General features: G+C 38.7%; 1 protein-coding gene across 8 annotated transcripts in view; it reads right to left on the minus strand.

Annotated features, from left to right (window-relative positions):
* The window catches only part of TATDN1 (TatD DNase domain containing 1), a 43,030-nt gene that overhangs the window by 6,467 nt on the left and 15,991 nt on the right, over window positions 1–20,572 (minus strand). For all 8 annotated transcript variants that reach the window (XM_060115509.1, XM_060115515.1, XM_060115513.1 and 5 more), the window contains 5 exons: window positions 18,993–19,136; window positions 18,849–18,891; window positions 6,936–7,021; window positions 6,524–6,564; window positions 4,775–4,851 (listed from right to left, as the gene is read on the minus strand). In XM_060115509.1, the coding sequence (XP_059971492.1) occupies window positions 4,775–4,851; window positions 6,524–6,564; window positions 6,936–7,021; window positions 18,849–18,891; window positions 18,993–19,136 (391 nt within the window). The remainder of the gene's footprint in view (window positions 1–4,774; window positions 4,852–6,523; window positions 6,565–6,935; window positions 7,022–18,848; window positions 18,892–18,992; window positions 19,137–20,572) is intronic.

The raw sequence follows: 20,572 nt of genomic DNA on the forward strand, positions 1-20,572 counted from the left end.
CTGTCTGCTACACCTGCTCCCATCTCCTCTGAGGCCCTTTAGTGGTACAGTCTAAGTTTTCTCTTCCAATTTCATCTGTCTTCCAGAAATCTACAAAACATTTCTCCATTAGCAAAACTTTGGCCTTTTTTTCTTTTCCTTTTTGAATATACTTTTATTTTAGCAGGATTTTAGGAGGGGTAGGAGGGAAATGTGTGTCTAGTTTACTGTAAGTACCAGCCTTTTGTTAGTGTTCTCTAGAAAAAACAAAATTCTTATTTTCAGCCAGCTTAATACTTGGTCAATATATTTTCTAAAATATGCTGATATATTTGATATGGATACTAAATTTAAAACATCACCAAATTTTTGGAGTATTTGCATATTTTTAATCTCATGAAAACAAACTGTCTGACTGACTCTTTTCCTACATATATTAATGCTTGTAAAAACTGATCTACACAGACATAGGAAACAAACTTATGGTTACCAAAGGGGAAAGGGAGGCGGGGAGGGATAAACTGGGAGTATGGGATTAACAGATGTACACTACCATATATAAATAGATAAACGAGAAGGATTTGCTGTATAGCACGGGGAACTATTCAATATCTCGTCATAAACTATAATGGAAAAGATGTATAACTGAATCACTTTGCTGTACACCTGAAACAATATTTAAATAAACTACACATCAGTTAAAAAAAAACTGATCTAAATACAGAACTATATACTATCAGAAGAAATATTTTTAATCAAAGCCAGAATCTCTGATAAGGTTTCCCATTTAAGGAAGAGCATCTGCATAATTGTATGGTCAAATTTGAAACTTTCCCATTTTCTTGGGGGGAAAAATTCTAATTTAATCTTTAGAAACCAAAGACTATATCATAATGTAAACAGATTAAATTACCACACCCCAGAAACTCAGAGTAAGACTACTCTAAACTGAATTTCAAAAGAATAGAAATATTGACTTCGACTAAATAAACTACTGACCCATTAATTCTGAGTTAATGTAGGAGAAAAAAAAATCTCAGGTAATGAGCTTAAAGCCAAGTCTTTATAAACTCAAGATCACTTAGAAACCTCTAAGACAGACGTACAGTTCAAGTTGGTGAAATAAAGGTCTCTACCCCCTTCTCTTGAAAATCATCCCAAAATAAGAAGAAACAGCATATCTTGATGAAACTAGGAGACGTTTCTAACTCATCACAAAATATAAAGCAGAAAGTAGAGAAATGGTAAATGATCTACGTTTATGTGCTAAGTGACTTAAGTGCTATGTGCCTGTACAGAGATACTGAAGATAAGCAAACCAGTTCTCCCAAGGAAGTTCTAAGAACAGGAAGAACTAGGTACCTAGAAAGGCCGGGGTAGGGCAGGGGACTGAAATGGGGATTGCTTGAAAAGTCAGGGTAAAGAGAAGATGGGGTTCTCAGATTACTTTCCAATAAATTGGTGCAGAGATGACAACTGCCCTGTACCCTGGCCCGAGAGAGAGAGGCAGAGACAGAGAGAGAGATGTGTGCACAGTCTCTGGACTGGAAGACAAGCAGCACGGAGGAAGGCAGGGTGAGGCATGGACTAGAAATGGAGACTGACTGCTTACTGAACGGAGACACCCTCTCTCCAGCACCATCCTGCGCCAGAACATAGGTATGTTTATGAATTCTCATCCCATTTTCCCAGCGGGGATCAGAGGAGCCCTCTCTGGAGAAACTGAACAAACCCAGAGGAAGATCTTGACAAGCTGACATTAAGGATTCCCCAGCGAGAAAGTCAGTTGGCCATCTGTGGGCCTGCAGTTGATGGGCTATCTCCCCACGGAGCTTCCAACAGCTTTTCTCCCTTCACTCTTAAAATACACAGCAAAGAACTGCCCGACATTTGAAGAAAGCCTCTATCATGATAGAGACCAAAACAAAGAGGAAAAGGAACTCAGAGAAAATAAAAGTATTAAATGGCATATATATATATATAAAACATATCTTTAGAGAGATGGGAAGATGCTGCATCTACCAAACAATATGGTAGGGAAAAAAACGAGAGCTTTCAGAGACTGAAAACAAAAGCTTAAGTAAGTTTCCTTAAATAGTTGAAAAAGGGAATTCCCTGGCAGTCCAGTGGTTAGGACTCCAGGCTTCCACTGCAGGGAGCACAGGTTTGATCCCTGGTCGGGGAACTAAAATCCCGCAAGCCGTGTGGTACAGCCAAAAAAAAAAAAAAAAGGTTGAAAAATAAAGCACTTGTTTGAGAGGAGGAAAAAAATGAGACATTGTAGAATAAAAAATGAGATAGGGACTTCCCTGGTGGCACAGTAGTTAAGAATCCGCCTGCCAGTGCAGGGGACATGTGTTAGAGCCCTGGTCCAGGAAGATCCCACATGCCGTGGAGCAACTAAGCCCGTGTGCCACAGCTACTGAGCCTGCGCTCTAGAGCCCGTGAGCCACAACTACTGAGCCCACGTGGTGCAACTACTGAAGCCCGCAGGCCTAGAGCCTGTGCTCCGCAACAAGAGAAGCCACAGCAATAAGAAACCCATGCACCGCAACAAAGAGCAGCCCCGCTCGCTGCAACAAGAGAAAGCCCACGCACTGCAACAAAGACCCAACGCAGCCAAAAATCAATCAATCAGTAAATAATTTAAAAAAATGAGATCAGAGTATCAGCCTGGGAGGTCCAAAGAAAGAACAGAAAAAAAAAATTGAGAAAACTTCTCAGGCCTGACAAAGATGAGCATCTAGCTGGAAGGGGCCAGTGGAGAATGACAAAAACTCATCAAAACACCTTCGTGCATTTTGATAATACCAGAGATAAATAACTAAAATATTCCACAGGGAAAAATGTATGTCACAGGTAATGTATTGGGAAACAGAAGAGAGACTGGAACCTAGAACTGGAATATTATAAATCCTCAGTGAAAATGATCTCTAATCTAGAATTTTATGCCTAGAAAAAATATCAAATGAAAGTATGGGGTCTTTTTTCCGCTTTCATTGACTATCCAGGTAAACTTTCAAGAGGAAGAGCAGAATTAATTCATTTGCAAACATGTGTTCCATCAAAACAAAATAGAATATATGGGATTTAAAAATAGGAGTTCTATCACAGAAAAGACACTAGTCCAAACTGTAGCAGAAAGATGGAAGGGTCAGGAACTAATGAATTATCTGATTATCCACACAGGTTTCCTCATGGGGAAAAATAGAAAAAAGCATTTTACAGAGTTGTTGGAAAGTGTGAAGAAGGCTTCAAGTTTTGAAGAAAGCCAAGTAAATAAAAATACGAGGAAAGTTACTCCAGGAAAATAAAAAAGTGGTACATCACATGGTTCAGCAGTCAACAATATTTTACATAGACATAATAATGAAAACACGTAATATGCATATAACCAAAACTTCTCAAATAACTACATTAGGAGGGCTATAGAGGAAATCATGGAGGTGGGGGGGCAGTATTGGGTATAAGAACTAAAGTGCTCCAACACCTTAATGGAAATAGACAAAGGGAATGAATGAAGAGTTAATAGCATATATGTAATATTTAGATACAAGGTGATAAAAAGTAAAGTGGTTGGCTGTGGAAAAATTAACTTGGGGTAGATGGCATGTTGGGAGACTGTGTTTATAAGTCTTTCAGTACTACTTCTTTATGCATGCATGATTTCCATATTAATATATAAATTAATTAAATCATCCATTTATTTAAAATACGAAAGCAGCATCTAGGACATTTAAATAAGTCTGAACTCTATAGCAAATACTTAATTTCATGATTCTATTTTCCAAAGTGGAGTTTAGTAAAAAAATAAAAAATAAAAAAAATATAAGTACTTGGAAAAGTAGTGATTTTAAGGAAATGAAACACTGAAGAGGGAAAGGAAGTCTTATTTTTTGCAATTTATTTCACAATTTCATGAGCTACACTGATAACCTGGGGAAAGACACTGGTAAAAGCTCACCAAATTATTTGGAAGAGAATGAGCCCAGGGACCCAGCTGTGCTAGCAGACTGTACTGGCTGCATGAGGTTTAGTGTGTATAACAGCAGGAAGGTCACCAAGTGAGGAAGAGGATACAGGTTCTCACACTTGGAGTGACTTTACTCCTGTTTAACTTCTCTGAGCCTCAGTTCCTTGGCCTACAGAGATACAGAAGACAATTATGTCATAGTATGACCTTTCCCCCATAGGTGGACATCACTTGTGTATATGTATATGCAATGCTGTGAACACATACGTTTTAAAGAGATAAACTGATCCGAGAATAAACTGCATTGCTAGAGAAAGCTACCTGCTAACCTCAACAGAAAATTGTTTTCCATTACTGGAACACAGGATAGCAGTTTATAGCTTTCAAGCTTTAATCTGTAATAGTAACATACTGTTTAATTTCTTACCTTTATCACTAAAATTCACAGACCAAGGTCAATGCGAAACACACAAATTTTAATAAAAACAAATTTAAATCTTTATCAGCAATTCCCTATAAAACAATTTAAGGAATCTGCTTAATATAAAAGTTAAAAAAACGAAAACCAGGGCCTCCCTGGTGGCGCAAGTGGTTGAGAGTCCGCCTGCCGATGCAGGGGATGCGGGTTCGTGCCCCGGTCTGGGGGGATCCCATATGCCGCGGAGCGGCTGGGCCCGTGAGCCATGGCCGCTGGGCCTGCGCGTCCGGAGCCTGTGCTCCGCAACGGGAGAGGCCACAACAGTGAGAGGCCCACATACCGCAAAAAGAAAAAAAAAAAAAAAAAAAAAAAAACGAAAACCAAAAAACAACTCAAGGACCTACCAACCATTAAATCCTATGTAGAGACCCAAGTCCATCAAAGCAGCTGCTGCTTCCTTGGTACCGTCAAATGAATGCACCTAAGGACATGAAGGCATATTTTATTATAATAATTACTTTTCTTTAAAATTCTAAATAACATTAATAGGACTTTCTAAGCAAAAATATAAACGCAATAGGGGTTTTTTGAACATGGGGTTTCAAATGTGGCCCCTACAATTTTTATTTTCAAATCAAATTTCACAATTATAACCTGTCATCATCTCCAATGTGATGAGGCAAGAAGGAGATGGCTGCCTAGAATTTCTGTCTGTGGCTGTGCTGAGGTCTCTGCACCAGCACTCTGCTGTACCTCCAGGAAAGGGGACTGGAGGAGAGAGCCACATTCTAGGCAAAAGCATGAGGAAAAAGTAAAATGTTACAAGGCTATTTTAAAAATATTTTTAAATGTTCAGTTTTTCTGTTAAAGGATACTTTTTTTTTCTAGAAGAGAAGTGAATTTTAAGAGAAACATTTAAGATCTATAAAGAGATTGTAAGAACATCGCTAAGAAACTGTAAATTGTTATACAGTCAATAACATCAGCTCAGCAAGCAAAAAGGATTGAGATGGGATTTTTCTCCTTCAAAGATAAAGGAGTTAAAGCAAAATTTTTCACACTTCAGATGTATTTATGTAATCAAAACAATAAGTGACAAGACTCCTTTAAACACACCTAACAAGTGAAGTCACGTTAATATAGCATCCAGAGTCTGAATACACTGTGGGTAACATGTTTCTCAAAAATAACTGTTACACAGCTGCTCAAAAGGGTTTGTTCCTCCCCTCAGCACTTCCAGCTGACTAGAAAGAAAACACAGCCTCCATCAATATAAGATAATTTTAAATATGACCCTCATAAACCACTTTAGAAAATCAGTTATTAATTCTTTATTTGGCAATTTTTTTTTGATAAAAGTCAAACATTTAGGTTGGATTTGTTGTTGCTGTTAAGTCTTTTAAACTACAGCTGACCCTTTAACAACACAATCCTGAACTGAGAAAGTCCACTTACATGTGGATAACAGCTTTTTTTTGCTAGAGACCAGTGAGTCTCTCCTAAAATTACATGTGAAAATTGTACATATGAGCATTTTTCTGAGGCAGATTTTCAAAGGAGTCCATGATCCAAAAAAATAAATAAATAAATAAAAATCATTGCTGTGGATACCCAAGCTAAGTGATAGACAGATAATATCTATGGAACTTTCTCAAGACTAATGACTGAAATGACCAGAGAAGTGTTTCGAGCAGAAGCAAAGTACAGAAATGAGAATGTGTCTCTAATCAGAGTGGTAATAGTAAATAAATACAGTTGACAAGAAATTAAGAAGGCAAACCTGAAAAGAGTGCTAAAATATTTTATTATTAAATTTCATTTATATTTTGCTCAAAATTTAAATAGAAGAACATTAAAGAACGGCTGATGGAAGAAGCAGAGAAAAAGATCATGCAGACTATTACAATGTGCAGGACTAAATTCACGGGGTTTTCTTGTGAACAGAATTCTGTACTCATTCTTGTACTCTGAACAAAGTAAATGTAACTAAAATAGTATGGTTTATGTTTGTACCATATCTGATCTATAGATTCAACAGTAAATTTAAATGGCCTTCAAATAAGAGAGAGTGGAACCTTAGTAACTTTACTGCTGACATCTGAATCCCTTTATAGAGGCCAACGTCATTTATTAAAAGCAGTTTCTATACTTACCACTCCACCTACACACCGATCTCTATTCCTTCTCATTATGTCTGTGAATTTAAAACAGAAACAACTTTTAGCAAATAGCTTGATTTCTGCAAATTCTTAAATTTTAAATGAGATTTTAGCTTTAGCAAATAGCTTGATTTCTGCAAATTCTTTTTGTTTTTTGTTTGTTTTTCGGTACGCGGGCCTCTCACTGTTGTGGCCTCTCCCGCTGTGGAGCACAGGCTCCGGACACGCAGGCTCAGCGGCCATGGCTCACGGGCCCAGCCGCTCCGTGGCATGTGGGATCTTCCCGGACCGGGGCACGAACCCGTGTCCCCTGCATCGGCAGGCGGACTCTCAACCACTGCGCCACCAGGGAAGCCCGATTTCTGCAAATTCTTAAATTTTAAATGAGATTTTAGCTTTAACTCACCCAAAAATTCAGCATGTGAGTTCCGACAATGAAGAAACATTGGTAATTTTGTTTGTTCTGACAGTTCAAACTGTTTTTCAAAATATCTGCAAAATGGAAAAAAAATTTTCCTCATTAAAAATTTTATTTTAGCATGAGAAAAATAATTGTCAAATGATTTTTTTTAAGTTAAAGGGCTTTTATTCTCTAGAAATGATAGAACAGAAATAGTGAATTCAGGCATTTAAAACACATCAGGCCTAGCCGAAAGCTTTTATAAAAACTTCCTGAAAGGGTTACTTCATTTTCTGGGATTACAAAATTATGTTCAGAAATGTTTGTTAGTTTTTCCATTGTAACTGCCGGGTAAATTAGGTAGCACTTTACCATTGATCACTAGAAGTAAAGAGCTGTAAGGTTTAAGTTTACAGTGATGGAGATGTTCCCCCAAATAAGTACTAACTAGCTTTCTGACTAAATCCCAACAAATGAAGTGGACACCCTCCTATCACCCGTGGGATCCCTTCCCCAAAGCATGTGTTGGTGGCCGAAAAGACATGGCCAGCCCCTTGTCCTGAGAGCTGGCTGAGCACCACCAGTGGGAATCAACTCACTCCAGTGAGAAGCCAGGCTTTATATACTCAGTGTTTTCTATGTGCTGTTATACAAGGAGTTATTGCCACTGAGCAAAAAGGATTCCCTTTAAAACCAAACACAAAGAATTTATGAAACAAATGAGCACAAAAACTGAAATACTCTATTTTTCAGAAAAATGAAAATTACATGATAAAATGGCAGTCCCGAACATTTTAGAGTACTTTATAAAAAAATTTTAAGTGCCTTATACCATTGTCTCATCTAATCCTCAAAATAACCCAAGGATAGATTGGACAAGAGCTGGTGTCAGAGGGGTGTAAGACCTTGTCCAAGATCACAACACACAAGAGGCTTTCAAGAAGCCTCTTCCTGGTCCCAGCATTTAAGGACAATATCCAGAGGACATGACGGGGTGAGAGTTCTGTGTCTTTTCATTTCAGCAGTGTTCCCTCTCGTTCTCATTAATGGTCATGTAGTTTAAGCTAAACCAGGAGTTACAGACAATAGGTGTCATATTATTTTCTTAAGGGGTTTACCTCTTCTAGGCCCCTAATTTGGGGGAACAGTTTCTCCGTGTATAACTTAAGTCTCTTTTGCTGTTTTCCTATATCCTGTCTCCTTGAAGTGTCAGACAACTATTTTCCTAAGAGTACCCCCTTTGTAAAACTCTTGAAAATGCTACGTTTTAAAATTAGAAATAGAAATGTACTTCTCAAAGAAATAGTCATCCTAAAATTGGTGGTCTATGTCTTTATTATCCAATTTTTTTTTTCAGATTCTGCTGGACTAGAATAAGCAAAAATATTTTTAGTTAGCATGGTGCTGAAACTTCACAGTGTAGGAAATATAAACGAACACTTGGAAAAAAATATTTTAATAATTACTACTGGTCACTATATCCGTAACCTCTAAAGTAATTCCAATGTCAGCAATTAAGTGTTCTCCAGTCATTATGTAAACTTTACTCTGTATTTGGCTTCTGGCTACACACAGCCATACAACCAAGCCACAGATTTACAGAATCTAATGATCAGCTTGGAAATAAGCCTTCTTATCGCAGAGTAGGCAAAAGTACAATTTATGAAAATAACAGATGCCCAAGCAACGTGCTTACAGAATTTTATATAATATGAGAAAAGAAAGGTCGATGTGCTCAAGCCAGCTAGGTATCATAAGAAAACCATGTGGTAAAAAATCATTCCCAATAATACAAATTGAGGATAATTGGTACTTAACATCGAATGACTAGTCTTTAAAGAAGAAACAACCCACTACGGTAACTAGGAATAACAACAGAAGTTAAAGGGCAGGAAGTGGCACCTATTTTTTTTTAACTAAGGTTTTAAAAAATATATATTTATTGATTTATTATTAGTTAGTTATTTATCTATTTATGGCTTCATTGGGTCTTCATTGCTGCACACAGGCTTTCTCTAGTTGCGGCGAGCGGGGGCTACTCTGTTGCGGTTCATGGGCTTCTCATTGCGGTGGCTTCTCTTGCGGCAGAACACTGGGCTCTAGGCGCGTGGGCTTCAGTTGTGGCACTCAGACTCAGTAGTTGTGACGCACGGGCTTAGTTGCTCCGAGGCATGTGGGAATTTCCTGGACCAGGGCTTGAACCCGTGTCCCCTGCATTGGCAGGTGGATTCTTAACCACTGCACCACCAGGGAAGTCCAGTGGCACCTATTAAGAGACTTCTCTGCTTCTTTTAAGATTTTTAAAAATTCATAAATGAGGATCATTCTTTGAGTTAGATTTGCTCATTTTAGCAAAGCTGTAATTTGCCTCTGATTGTAAATATTACTGCTTCTTACATTTTAGGGTCAACAATAGCTAAGGACAAGGGCTTGAAAAGTTCAACTTCAGAGTACCAGCTGTTATTACAGGCATACCTTGTTTTACTGAGCTTCTTGGATACTGTTCTTTTGTTTGTCTTTACAAATTGAAGATCTGTGGCAACTCTACATGAAGCAAGTCTCTCAGCGCCATTTTTCCAACAGCATTCACTCACTTTGTGTCTCTGTGTCACGTTTTGGCAATTCTTGCAATATTTCAAACTTTTTCATTATTGCATTTGTATTGTATTATTGTATTTTCATTATTGTATCTGTGATCAGTGGTCCTTGATGTTACTCTAGCAATTGTTTTGGAGAGCCACAAACCTTGCCCATACCAGACAGCAAACTTAACAAATATTCTGTGTGTTCTGACCTACCAGCGTGTTCCCTGTCTCTCTTCCTCTCCTTGGGCCTCTCTATTCCCTGAGACACAACAGCACTGAAATTAAGCCAACTAATAACACTACAATGAATGGCCTCTAAGTGTTCAAGTTAAAGGAAGTGTTTCATGTCTCACACTTTAAATCAAAAGCTAGAAATGTTTTAAGCTTAGTGAGGAAGGCATGTTTAAAGCCAAGACAGGCCAAAAGCTAGGCCTCTTGAGCCAGTCAGCCAAGTTGTGAATGCAAAGTTAAAGTTCCTAAACAAAATTCAAAGTGCTACTCCCGTGAACACACAAATGATAAGAAAGCAAAACAGCCTTACTGCTGACATGGAGAAAGTTTTAGTAGTTTAGATATGAGATCAAACCAGCCACAACATTCCCTTAAGCCAAAGCCTGATCCAGAGCAAGGCCCTAATTAACTTCAATTCTGTGAAGGCTGAGACAGGTGAGGAAGCTGCAGAAGATAAGTTTGAAGCCAGCAGAGGTTGGTTCATGAGGTTTAAGGAAAGAAGCCATCTTCATAACATAAACGTGCAAGGCGAAGCGGCAAGTGCTGATGCAGAAGCTGCAGCAAGGTATCCAGAAGATCTAGTGAAGATAATGAATGAAGGTCGCTACACCAAACAATAGATTTTCAATGTAGATGAAACAGCCTTAAGTTGAAAAAAGATACCATATAGGACTTTCATAGCTAGAGAGGAGAAGTCAATGCCTGACTTCAAAGGACAGGCTGACTCTCTTGTTAGGGGCTAATGCAACTGGTGACTTTAAGTTGAAGCCTATGCTCATCTACCAACCTGAAAATCCTAGAACCCTTAAGAATTATGCTAAATCTACTCTGCCTGTGCTCTATAAATGGAATGACAAAAGCCTGGATGACAGAATATCTGTTTACAACATGGTTTACCGAATATTTTAAGCCTACTGTTGAGACTTAATGCTCAGAAAAAAAGATTCCTTTCAAAATATTACTGTTCATTGACAAGGCACCCACTCATCCAAGAGCTCTGATGGGGATGTACAATGAGATTCATGTTGTTGTCACGCCTGCTAACACAACATTCATTCTGCAGCCCGTGGATCAAGGAGTAATTTTTACTTTCTAGTCTTCTTATTTAAGAAAAACATTTTGTAAGGTTATAGCTGCCACAGATGATGGATCTGGGCAAAGTAAATTGAAAACCTGGAAAGTATTCACCATTCTAGATGCCATTAAGAACATTCGTGATTCGTGGGAAAAGGTCAAAATATCAACATTAACAGGAGTTTGGAAGAAGTTGATTTCAACACTCATAGAGGACTTTGAGGGGTTTAAGACTTGAGTGGAGAAAGTAACTGCAGATGGGATGGAAACAGCAAGAGAACTAGAATTAGAAAGAATTAGAAGTGGAGCCTGAAGACGGGACTGAATTGCTGCAATCTCATGATAAGACTTTAATGAATGAGAAGTTTCTTTTTATGGATGAGCAGAGAAAGTGGTTTCTTGAGATGGAATCTACTCCTGGTGAAGATACTGTGAAGACTGTTGAAATGACATGACATAAACTTAGTTGATGAAGCAGCGGCAGGGTTTGAGAGGACTGACTCCAATTTTGAAAGAAGTTCTACTGTGGGTAAAATGCTATCAAACATCATCACAGGCTACTGAGAAGTAGCTCGTGATAGGAAGAGTCAATCGAAGCAGCAAACTTCACTGCTGTCTTATTTTATTTATTTATTTTTTTATTTTTTTCCTTTTTGCGGTATGCGGGCCTCTCACTGTTGTGGCCTCTCCCGTTGCGGAGCACAGGCTCCGGACGCGCAGGCTCAGCGGCCATGGCTCACGGGCCCAGCCGCTCCGCGGCACATGGGATCCTCCCAGACCGGGGCACGAACCCGCATCCCCTGCATCGGCAGGCGGACTCTCAACCACTGCGCCACCAGGGAGGCCCACTGCTGTCTTATTTTAAGAAACTGTCGCAGCCAGCCCAACCTTCAGCACCACCACCCTGATCAGTCAGCAGCCACCAACACTGAGGCAACACCCTCCACCAGCACAAAGACTGACTCGCTGAAGTCACAGATTATGGTTAGCATTTTTTTTAGCAATAAAGTATTTTTAAATTAAAGTCTGTACATTGTTTTTTTACACATAATCCTATCACACACTTAACAGACTACAGTATAGCGTAAACATAACTTTTATATGTGCTGGGAAACCAAAACATTCCTGTGACTTGCTTTATTGTGATGGTCTGGAACTGAACCCCCAATATCTCAAAGGAATGCCTGTAAGTTGGATTGAGGCAAATCCAGAAGACCCAAAGCGTTCCAGCAGTACACCTGAACCCAGTGTTACTCCCTCCTCTAAGCCAGAGGAGAGACTGGGGCACTCCTTGCCATCATCTGAGGTTTCCTAAGTCCGCAAATGATTATTTTGAAATTTTGTCTGATGTCTGATTAAAAAAAAAAAAAAAAAAAAACCTGCACAGTATTAACATTCTAAAACCCCAAGAAAAATGCCCAAAGCAAATGCCTCCCACTCAAGTGAACAGAACTCTAACTTGCAACAAGGAAAGGAGTGTAGTAGCACCAGGCAGAGAAACTGAAAATACAGGGTATGCCTAAAGGCTAACCTTTCCATAACTAAATCAGGACTTTTCCTTGTCTTCTTGCTTTTCTCTTTTTGCTCTTTAAAAAGCACTTTTCAAAAATCCCAAACAGAAACTATAGCCAGTAGCTTCCTTTAGGTTGGCAGTACTTCTAAGAATAATACAACAGCCACAATGTATGGAGCTCTGACTCTGTGCTGGGCATGGCACAATGGCCTTTACATACTAAATATTAAGAAAGGCAGGAGGTATTATCCCCATTTTAAAGATGAGGAAATTGAGATTTACAAAGGAATATATAGGTACCAAAAGGCAGTTATGATTCAAACCTAAAGATCTGTTGATTCCAAAGGTCTTTTAACACTGTGTTATCTACTGCCTTTACTTACCATTATTTTCCAGATATTTTGTCTATTGCACAGTAGTGGGTTTCTTTCTTTCTTTCTTTTTTTTTTTTTGGTCTTGCCTCCTAATCCATTATACTAATTTATTTTCTATTTTTCTCTTCTCACAGGTCTTTTTTTTTGACTATATGTTTTTACTTAAAAAGTAAAACAAGGGCTTCCCTGGTGGCGCATTGGTTGAGAGTCTGCCTGCTGATGCAGGGGACACGGGTTCATGCCACGGAGCGGCTGGGCCCGTGAGCCATGGCTGCTGAGCCTGTGCGTCCGGAGCCTGTGCTCCACAACGGGAGAGGCCACAACAGTGAGAGGCCTGTGCACTGCAAAAAAAAAAAAAGTCAAACAAAAATGACAATCACACACTAGTTCATTGTTTCAGATGAACAACTGGCATATATAAGCAAAGACCAAAATCTAAATTCTTGGGCTTCCCTGGTGGCACAGTGGTTGGGAGTCCGCCTGCCGATGCAGGGGGCGCGGGTTCGTGCCCCGGTCCGGGAGAATCCCGCATGCCGCGGAGCGGCTGGGCCCGTGGGCCTGTGCTCCACGACGGGAGAGGCCACAGCAGTGAGAGGCCCATGTACCACAAAAAAAGAAAAAAACAAAATCTAAATTCTTTCAATAGACTCAACAGTAAAAGCTGAATTATAGGCTTTTTATCCATCATGCTCTACAGGAATCAAAAAGACACTTTCCTTATTATTAAAAATTCAGTGCACATTTATGATGTGCTAAGAGTACTGTGCTAGGTGCCATAGGAACTAGAACATGAGGAAGACCTGGTCTGTGCCTTTGAAGAACTCAAGAGACACTCGTTTGTTGTGGGAGCGGAAGTGGTAACACAAACACTTTTATTACAATGTGAGAAAATGTGAAACAAGTCGAGTGCTGTGTGGCAGAGAACAGGGGTGATGCTGTTAGTGCGTGCTATAGGAAAGGAGGGAGCAGCACTTTCCAACCTATTTTAATTACTTATGTCCCCTCTTATCTGTAGAGGCACTTCTTCTTTGTATCAGACTGAGGAGACACTTGGTAATCATTCACTTAATCAGTGGAGTTCAACTCTATTACAGATCAACATCTGGACAACTGGCATGTGTGCTGAAGCATAAACTATATACTGCTACATATACATTTTAAGTTCTGATCTTAAGATGATGGAGCAGTAGAAGAGAGCTGATACTATCAATGTTTTCATTAAACACACACACAAATCAGGTTTAAAGTATTTAAGTTGCACTTTAGAATCAGTTTAAGTCATCTGGATGAAAAGTCATATGGAGGACCCTGCCACTGTCCTTGATGGTCACACCACACAACCTGTTTGCCTCATGAGGCTCATCTTGGCCAAAAACAGACATGAAAGTGGAGGAATTAAGATCTGTGGGCTTAACCGAAGAAGCTATTACAGCCAACTGTTTCTCTTTTTAAGTGTGAATATGTGAACTTTTAAGGTTAAGTGAACTGACCTACATGATATTCGAGAGAGGTACAGAGATTTAACAATCCTGCCAGTAATCACGTGAATGTCCCTGAAAAACACGGCAAATAATATGCTGCTAACTAAACAGCTCTGAAAGGTTCTATAACTGTGAAGCCTGAAAGGAAGAGTCCATAGAACACTACGCTAACCCATCCTGTGTCACTTGGTCGTGGTCCTTCAGGAATTCTGGACCCTGAAGTCCAGGGTACGACAGGCTCACTGGTCAATCTCCGCCTCACTGGAGGCACTTTCACCCGGACCGGTCACACTGGGATTGCGTGTGTGGGCAGGGGAGGGAGCGGGAGGAAGTACACTTCTGGCAGGTATGGTTTAAAAAGTCCCTTCAGGCCATCAAGCGCTGGCTTAATCAAGATCATATGACAAGAAATGGTTAATTACTAAATATCATGAGAGAGCTAGATGGTATCTTGAGAGAATTTGATCCAGACTCCTCTTTCATGTATGAGAAACTAAGCAGGATGGAGGGTTGTTTATTCTTCAATGGCTCTAGGAGCACATACTATACCTTATTCAGAGTTTTGTACACTATGAGTATACTATGAGTTCCCAGCAGTTTCTAGCACATATTACTCCATAAATATTTGCTGAATAGATGAATAACTAAATTAGCCTCCTTTAGAAACTCATTTTAATGCTTTACCATCTTGACAATACACTGTTTTTGAAATTCAACAAAATGCTTATGTCTTAAATTAAGCCTATAACATAATTTTTCTTTTCAGCCTTCAACACTACCCACCAGTCTGGTGACAGGAGTTCCAGCTAACAGCTATAGGCAATGGGCTGTAAGAAGTCTCTGAGGCTTGTGAGCTTGGAGTTTTCTCAGAAGCCACCACTCCCAACATGGATCCTATGAAAGGATTCTCAGGTTCCAAACTGACAATATCCAACACCCAACAAGAGTAAAATATGCTTTTCTAGCTTTGGTGATTAATCCTATAATCTCTTTTTATTAATAATATCTTTTACTCTTAAATCATATGCCCCACAACTGAATTTAATTCATTTTATTGGAATGGTTCATGTATGAATGCACTTATTATTAAACAAACAAAAATCGAAAGTCTATCATGTAAACTCATCCCTGTTTCTACCATTAAAATCAAGTTAAACGGTTAAACAATTAGGGAACTATATACTCCCATACCTTATGAATTCCATTCAAGTATGCATGGAATTTGTTTCACTTAACTCTTAATATACAAAGGGAAAAACAAAAAAACCCTCACGCTCAATCTAATTCATTCTGAACTGATAAAATCTACTTAAAAATCACCCTTAAGATTTTACATTCTTAGAAATGCACAACCTGCCAAGACTGAATCAGGAAGAAATAGAAAATATGAACAGACCAATCACAAGCACTGAAATTGAAACTGTGATTAAAAATCTTCCAACAGGGCCTCCCTGGTGGCGCAAGTGGTTGAGAGTCCGCCTGCCGATGCAGGGGATACGGGTTCGTGCCCCGGTCTGGGAGGATCCCATATGCCGCGGAGCGGCTGGGCCCGTGAGCCATGGCCGCTGAGCCTGCGCGTCCGGAGCCTGCGCCGTCCGGAGCCTGTGCTCCGCAACGGGGGAGGCCACAACAGTGAGAGGCCCGCATACCGCAAAAAAAAAAAAAAAAAAAAAAAAAAAAAAATCTTCCAACAAACAAAAGCCCAGGACCAGATGGCTTCACAGGCGAATTCTATCAAGCATTTAGAGAAGAGCTAACACCTATCCTTCTCAAACTCTTCCAAAATATAGCAGAGGGAGGAACACTCCCAAACTCATTCTACGAGGCCACCATCACCTTGATACCAAAACCAGACAAGGATGTCACAAAGAAAGAAAACTACAGGCCAATATCACTGATGAACATAGATGCAAAAATCCTCAACAAAATACTAGCAAACAGAATCCAACAGCACATTAAAAGGATCATACACCATGATCAAGTGGGGTTTATTCCAGGAATGCAAGGATTCTTCAATATACGCAAATCAATCAATGTGATACACCATATTAACAAACTGAAGGAGAAAAACCATATGATCATCTCAATAGATGCAGAGAAAGCTTTTGACAAAATTCAACACCCATTTATGATAAAAACCCTGCAGAAAGTAGGCATAGAGGGAACTTTCCTCAACATAATAAAGGCCATATATGACAAACCCACAGCCAGCATCGTCCTCAATGGTGAAAAATTGAAACCATTTCCACTAAGATCAGGAACAAGACAAGGTTGCCCACTCTCACCACTCTTATTCAACCTAGTTTTGGAAGTTTTAGCCACAGCAATCAGAGAAGAAAAGGAAATAAAAGGAATCCAAATGGGAAAAGAAGAAGTAAAGCTGTCACTGTTTGCAGATGACATGATACTATACATAGAGAATCCTAAAGATGCTACCAGAAAACTACTAGAGCTAATCAATGAATTTGGTAAAGTTGCAGGATACAAAATTAATGCACAGAAATCTCTGGCATTCCTATATACTAATGATGAAAAATCTGAAAGTGAAATCAAGGAAACACTCCCATTTACCATTGCAACAAAAAGAATAAAATATCTAGGAATAAACCTACCTAAGGAGACAAAAGACCTGTATGCAGAAAATTATAAGACACTGATGAAAGAAATTAAAGATGATACAAATAGATGGAGAGATGTACCATGTTCTTGGATTGGAAGAATCAACATTGTGAAAATGACTCTACTACCCAAAGCATACTACAGATTCAATGCAATACCTATCAAACTACCAATGGCATTTTTCACAGAACTAGAACAAAAAATTTCACAATTTGTATGGAAACACAAAAGACCCCGAATAGCCAAAGCAATCTTGAGAACCAAAAACGGAGCTGGAGGAATCAGGCTCCCTGACTTCAGACTATACTACAAAGCTACAGTAATCAAGACAGTATGGTACTGGCACAAAAACAGAAAGATAGATCAATGGAACAGGATAGAAAGCCCAGAGATAAACCCACGGACATATGGTCACCTTATCTTTGATAAAGGAGGCAGGAATGTACAGTGGAGAAAGGACAGTCTCTTCAATAAGTGGTGCTGGGAAAACTGGACAGGGACATGTAAAAGTATGAGATTAGATCACTCCCTAACACCATACACAAAAATTAGCTCAAAATGGATTAAAGACCTAAATGTAAGGCCAGACACTATCAAACTCCTAGAGGAAAACATAGGCAGAACACTCTATGACATAAATCACAGCAAGATCCTTTTTGACCCACCTCCTAGAGAAATGGAAATAAAGACAAAAATAAACACATGGGACCTAATGAAACTTCAAAGATTTTGCACAGCAAAGGAAACCATAAACAAGACGAAAAGACAACCCTCAGAATGGGAGAAAATATTTGCAAATGAAGCAACTGACAAAGGATTAATCTCCAAAATTTATAAGCAGCTCATGCAGCTCAATAGCAAAAAAACAAACAACCCAATCCAAAAATGGGCAGAAGACCTAAACAGACATTTCTCCACAGAAGATATACAGACAGCCAACAAACACATGAAAGGATGCTCAACATCTTTACTCATTAGAGAAATGCAAATCAAAACTACAATGAGATATCATCTCACACCAGTCAGAATGGCCATCATCAAAAAATCTAGAAACAATAAATGCTGGAGAGGGTGTGGAAAAAAGGGAACACTCTTGCACTGCTGGTGGGAATGTGAATTGGTACAGCCACTATGGAGAACGGTATGGAGGTTCCTTAAAAAACTACAAATAGAACTACCATATGACCCAGCAATCCCACTACTGGGCATATACCCTGAGAAAACCATAATTCAAAAAGAGACATGTACCAAAATGTTCATAGCAGCCCTATTTACAATAGCCTGGAGATGGAAACAACCTAAGTGTCCATCATCGGATGAATGGATAAAGAAGATGTGGCACATATATACAATGGAATATTACTCAGCCATAAAAAGAAACGAAATTGAGCTATTTGTAATGAGGTGGATGGACCTAGAGTCTGTCATACAGAGTGAAGTAAGTCAGAAAGAGAAAGACAAATACTGTATGCTGACACATATATATGGAATTTAAGAAAAAAATGTCATCAAGAACATAGGGGTAAGACAGGAATAAAGACACAGACCTACTAGAGCATGGATTTGAGGATATGGGGAGGGGGAAGGGTAAGCTGTGACAAAGTGAAAGAGCGGCATGGACATATATACACTACCAAACATAAGGTAGATAGCTAGTGGGAAGCAGCCACATAGCACAGGGAGATCAGCTCGGTTCTTTGTGACCGCCTGGAGGGGTGGGATAGGGAGGGTGGGAGGGAGACGCAAAAGGGAGGGGATATGGGAACATATGTATATGTATAACTGATTAAATTTGTAAAATTAAAAAAAAAAAAAAAAAAAAGACTTCGCCTTCCAACGCAGTGGGTGCGGGTTCTATCCCTGGCCTCGATCCCTGGTCAGGGAGTTAAGATCCCACATGCCTCTCGGCCAAAAAAAAAAACCAACATAAAACAAAAGCAATATTGTAACAAGTTCAATAAAGACAATAAAAAGTAAAAAAAAAAAAAAAAAAAAAAAGATTTTACAATATGATAATTTCTAAAGACAACAAATTTTCTTACTTGAGCTGAGTACCTTTAGGACAAAACTGCAGTCGGTCAAAATCTTTAAAAGATAAAAAAGAATCAATAATTACTCATGACTTGTACAAAACAAATGAATTATTTTCAAACAAAGTCACTCTAACGGGATAAGTTGGCACTTACCAAGTCCACATTCCCCTATTGCTACAACTTTCCCCTTGTTGTTTTCAGCGAGATTTAGTAACTCCATCAAGTAAAGATCAGGGTTATTCTTTTCAAATTCATCACATCTTGTAGGATGACACCCAACTGTACTGAAAAACATATCTAGCACAAAATAATGTCTTAGGATTATTTTCAGAATATTTTTTCATATTTATATTTAATACACAAAAATGATATAATATCAAATAATTCCAACTGGTCAGTTTTTAACAATACCCATAAACTAGTCAAACTACCAGAATTGCACTGGATTAATCACATAAGAATTTTTGGAATACTAACAAAGTAGGACATGAATATGAAAATTGCCTTAATGTACTGGTAAAAATAATTCAACTCTTCCAAAGTTTAATATTTACTGAGCCTTTTGAATGGAAAATGAAACAGTTTCTTAGGTAATGACATTTCATTCTACAATTTTATCTTTAATATTCACTGTTTATGTGACTCAGGTTTCATGTATTAACAGTTAAAATGCATTCCTTTCCCTTAAAAAGGGTAACAGAGGTGGAAGTAGGATTCATTTTTCTAATAGAAAATAAAGCTCACTTATTTGGAGGCTGTACTTTGGTATCTTAGTTGTGTGGAACACAAGTGTGAGGTTGAAAAGGGCTTAAGAAGCTTAAGGCGCTTGCACCTGATGAACCCATGGGACAGACCTGTTGCCTTCCTCAGGCTCCCACGAATATGTTCATGCACAAAAGGAGCTTTTAAAGCAGTGAGGTAGCAGGTATATGCAGAGGAGTGGAAAAGGGTTGACAATGGAGATCCGAGAACTTTTAAAAGCATATCTGTTTGGGGAGTAACAAGTATGCAAGATAATATTCTTACACCCATCAGAAGCTTCTGGGAAGATGATTATTTTTATGACTTTAATCACTAAGAAAACGTGTCAGTGGATCCTGAAGAGAAGTATGCATTTTAGAAAGATTTCAATAAAAAACAGCTTTTAATGAATAAACCAGTATTTTGAAAAATAACATGGAATGCCTAATTCTTCAGTGTCTAGCACATGAAGTATGCTCCCTGCTGCTCCCCAGCAAAAAACAAGCAAACAAAAAGGTTAGGTAAATGAATGCCAGATAAAGGAGGTGTTTTATGTAACTAGGATTCTTGTAGGAATCAACTCCAAAACTTTACAGACTTTAAATAAATGCAAATATATGAACATAAAATGAGCATATGAGGGATTATATATTATATTATTATTTGCATTCCTGGGACCTTGCACAGTGTCTCTGATCTGCATGATGAATATTTAATAAATGATCTTTCACAGCCTAAGTTAAAAAAGAGCAAATAAAAAGCAACTCCTATCTTAAACACATTACGGCATATACACAAAAATTCTACATCAGGGATATCTGAGGTTAAATTCTGTGCCTAGTGAACTTAATTTTCATTAACTGAAATCTTAAAATAATCCTTATTAAATACAAGAGGGTTCATCAAGCATCTGATATAACAATGGGCACTTTCAATTTTTTCATCTTAATCATGTCACACTGAAATTGGTCTATCTTCCTGTTGTGTCTACA

Source organism: Mesoplodon densirostris, chromosome 13 (genome assembly GCF_025265405.1).
Source record: "Mesoplodon densirostris isolate mMesDen1 chromosome 13, mMesDen1 primary haplotype, whole genome shotgun sequence".
In the NCBI taxonomy this organism is placed as follows: domain Eukaryota; kingdom Metazoa; phylum Chordata; class Mammalia; order Artiodactyla; family Ziphiidae; genus Mesoplodon; species Mesoplodon densirostris.